Source organism: Nanorana parkeri, unplaced genomic scaffold (assembly GCF_000935625.1).
Source record: "Nanorana parkeri isolate BGI_ZX_2015 unplaced genomic scaffold, ASM93562v1 scaffold2166, whole genome shotgun sequence".
NCBI classification, from domain to species: domain Eukaryota; kingdom Metazoa; phylum Chordata; class Amphibia; order Anura; family Dicroglossidae; genus Nanorana; species Nanorana parkeri.
In genome coordinates this window covers 104,749-108,466 of record NW_017308434.1, presented here as the reverse complement: position 1 = coordinate 108,466, position 3,718 = coordinate 104,749, and the positions used below count along the sequence as shown (strand labels likewise).

General features: G+C 44.9%; 1 protein-coding gene across 1 annotated transcript in view; it reads left to right on the top strand.

Annotated features, from left to right (window-relative positions):
* The window catches only part of LOC108800920 (zinc finger protein Xfin-like), a 22,027-nt gene that overhangs the window by 10,764 nt on the left and 7,545 nt on the right, over positions 1-3,718 (top strand). Inside the window, exons 11-16 of the mRNA XM_018572907.1 lie at positions 396-518; positions 636-830; positions 1,122-1,268; positions 1,363-1,415; positions 1,858-2,126; positions 2,341-2,546. Of these exons, the coding sequence (XP_018428409.1) occupies positions 396-518; positions 636-830; positions 1,122-1,268; positions 1,363-1,415; positions 1,858-2,126; positions 2,341-2,546 (993 nt within the window). The remainder of the gene's footprint in view (positions 1-395; positions 519-635; positions 831-1,121; positions 1,269-1,362; positions 1,416-1,857; positions 2,127-2,340; positions 2,547-3,718) is intronic.

Sequence of the window (3,718 nt, the reverse complement as noted above, 5' to 3'; positions counted from 1 at the left end):
CCATTTATCCAACTGTCCATCCAGAGCCGCCATTTATAGACCGGATACATCCTAAATATAGAGCCATTTATCCAACTGTCCATCCAGAGCCGCCATTTATAGACCAGATACATCCTAAATATAGAGCCATTTATCCAACTGTCCATCCAGAGCCGCCCGAATGTAGCAAAAAACTACCCACCCGGCACCTGGAACTACATGTCCCGGGCGTCAGGCGATAGGAACTCCACACACCTGCTGAAATAATATCTTCTGGCTGGGGTTGGCCTTAAAATTGAATCTCTGGTTTCCCTTCAGAAAGACCTCTAAGTAGTATGAACTCTGGAGGAACTCTGTGTAGACATTATTCATCCCGGGACAGTCCAGATCATTCTCATGTTATTATCCATCTACAGAGAGGAGAGTCCTGCATGGATCACATGACCACATCAATGATGACCATAGACAAAGACCTAAGTCACATGACTGAGAAGATATTACAGCTCACCCTCGAGATGATCTACCTGCTGACCGGAGAGGTGAGGAGGATTCTGGGAGGGTGTATCAGGTGAAGATGATGATATGGGGGAGATTCTGGGAATGTCGCAGCTTGAATTTTAGTAAGCATTCACATTTCTCATGACGTCTCTCCGTAGGGTTACACAGTGGTGAAGAAGACATCCGGTGAGAGTGTGACCTCCAGCAGACATCACCGTGTGTCAGAAGGACGGAGAGGAACACAGAACCATATCCTTGTCCCTTCAACCATGTCCCTGTCTCCTCTATGTGACAACAAGAAGAAGAAGTTTCTAGAATTCACCAAGAAGATGATTGAGCTGCTGACGGGAGAGGTGAGCGGTGCCGGGAATTCTGGGACATGATCCAGGAGCAGATTCCACCTAGATCCCCCATCATCTGATACACACATAGAAACAATGTATTCAGTCAGTGTGTGTGTTTCCTACAGATGGATCCAGTAAGAGGAACCCCCCAGAGAGATGTCCCCGTCCTCTGTATTCCCGGGATCCCACACAGGAAGATCTCACCGTCCCTCACCATGATCAGGTAGATAGGACTTTATTCCTTTTTCTCCGTCTCCTCTTGTTCCTTTTAAAATGCGTTCCATCATCTTTGGGGTTTAGGGTGAAGAACTGAAAGACATTAAAGCTGAGGACAAAGAGGAAGGAGAGATGTTGGTGAGTGGAGATCAGCAGTCCATACAGAATGACGGTCCTCTATATTCTCGGGGTTTCTTCAAGAAAGATCACAGCTGTACGCGCCAGGATCAGGTAGATGGGACTGAACCATGGAACTCAGAAAACACTCTTCCGTCTGATCTCATCTTCCTTCTCATAAATCTGTTCTATCATCTTTGGGGTTTAGGGCGAAGATCTGAAGGACATTAAAGTTGAGATAAAAGAGGAAGAAGAAGAGACGTTGGTGAGTGGAGCTCAGCAGTCTATGGAGGAGGGGGAGATGATGGTGAAGAGTGAACAGGAGGAATCTTCTCTACATATGGACACAAGTAAGTCATAAACACTTTGTTAGTTTTTTTTGGCCCATTCCATTCCTTGGCTAAGTCCAGATGGGAAGCGATGGTGGAATTGAGGTTGCAGGTTTGAAGTTTACCAAAGACTGAAAGTAAAGATAAAGGTCTCATAAGAAATTCTTAAACTTTACTCCCTCCAACATGTCCTCTGTCTCCAAGCTCTCTTCTAGCATGCGTACAATCTCCGACCCATATATTGTAGTAGTATCAGTCTATTTTCTACAGCATTTCATATGCACAATATTATGTTCCACCATTTTGTGGTTTTACGGGCCACACTTGAGACCATCAGTATCGAATAAGCTGACCGCCACTGTTTCTTCTCTCAGCCATGAAGGAGATCACACAGGAGAGAGGTCATTGTGTTGTTCGGGGTGCAGGGAATACTTTAGGATGAAATCTGAACTTCTTCTACATTTCGAAACCCACAACCATGTGACCTGTTCATGTCCAGAGTGCGGGAAATTTTTCACTGAGGAAAGCGAGCTTCTTAAATACCATAACAGTCATGAGGATAAGAATCCTTATTCGTGTTCAGAGTGCGGGAAACGCTTCAGTAGGAAATTATACATGATCAGACACCAGAAAATTCACAAAGGTGAGCGCCCTTATTCATGTTCAGAGTGCGGGAAAAGTTTTTTTTGTAGAACAAGCCTTCATAGACACCAGGTAGTTCACACAGGTGAGCGCCCTTTCTCATGTCCAGAATGTGAAAAAAGTTTTACTAGGAAAGGAGCTCTTCTTATACACCTTCGAATTCACACTGGTGAGCGTCCGTATTCATGTTCAGAATGTGAAAAAACTTTTGCTAGGAAAGAAGACCTTCAAGGACACCAGAGAATTCACACAGGCGAGTGTCCGTATTCATGCTTGGTGTGCGGGAAAAGTTTTACTAGGAAAGGAAACAGTCTTAGACACCGGAAAATTCACTCAAGTGAGCGTCCGTATTCATGTTCAGAGTGCGGGAAATGTTTTACTGACAACGGAACTCTTCTTAGGCACCAGAGAACTCACACAGGTGAGCGTCCGTATGCATGTTTAGTGTGCGGGAAAGGTTTTCTAAAAAAAGAACAACTAAAGAGACATCAGACAATTCACACCAGGTGAAACACCTGACCAATGTATTTTTGCATTTTTTTGGAACTTCATTCAGATCAACGGGATGAGCTTCCATCTGTTCCAATCTCAGTTAAAGCAGCTTAACAAGTAAAACTTTTTATTTAATTTAATGCTATTTAACACATTGTGAACCCTACATTTTCCTAGATGTGAACCCTACATGAGCCCTCATTAACTCCTTCCTCCCCTTAACTATAATTAGGGATGCACCTTTACCAATACTGGTATCGGTGCGCATACTGAGCATTTAGGGGAGTACTGGCACTCGCCCCAAATGCTCCAATACTGGATCTTACGGTCAAAGTAGGATTCTCTCTGACCCGGTATTGCCGAGAGGGATCATGGAGACGGCTTTCCGGCCAATCAGGAAGCCAAGGGGTGGTTCATGACCCACCTCCCGGCTTCCTGATTGGCTGGGAAGCCGGCTTCCCGCTGCCTTGTGACACAGTGTTTTGAGGGAGCGTGAAGCCGGCCTCCCAGTTAATGAGAAAGCTGGGCGGCGGGCTGGCCGTCTTCCTGATTGGCCGGGAAGCCTATGCTTAAAGATCATCCTTGGCTATGATTTTCCTACTGATTTTTATTTCTACTGAAACATTAATTTTAAATATTTTTGTAATTTTTAGTCGTTTTGTTGTGTGATTTTTATTTTTTTATTGTCATAGAAAATGAAAAACAAATATACAAATTGTGGAATGTGATGTACTTTTTTTTTTACATAATAGGAGTAGGGATGTCCCGATAACAATTTTTCAAGACCAAGTACAAGTACTTTCCCCTCAGGTACTCGCCGATCCCAATTACGGATACTTTTTCTTAAAGGAACATGTGAGATTTTTTCTAAAACAATAAACACTAAAGATTTTAGGGCAGTTTCTCACCAGACCTAAGTACAGAGGTCCCCGGGGCTGAGTACAGAGGTCCCCGGGGCTGAGTACAGAGATCCCCGGGGCTGAGTACAGAGGTCCCCGGGGCTGAGTACAGAGGTCCCCGGGGCTGAGTACAGAGGTCCCCGGGGCTGAGTACAGAGGTCCCCGGGGCTGAGTACAGAGGTCCCCGGGGCTGAGTACAGAG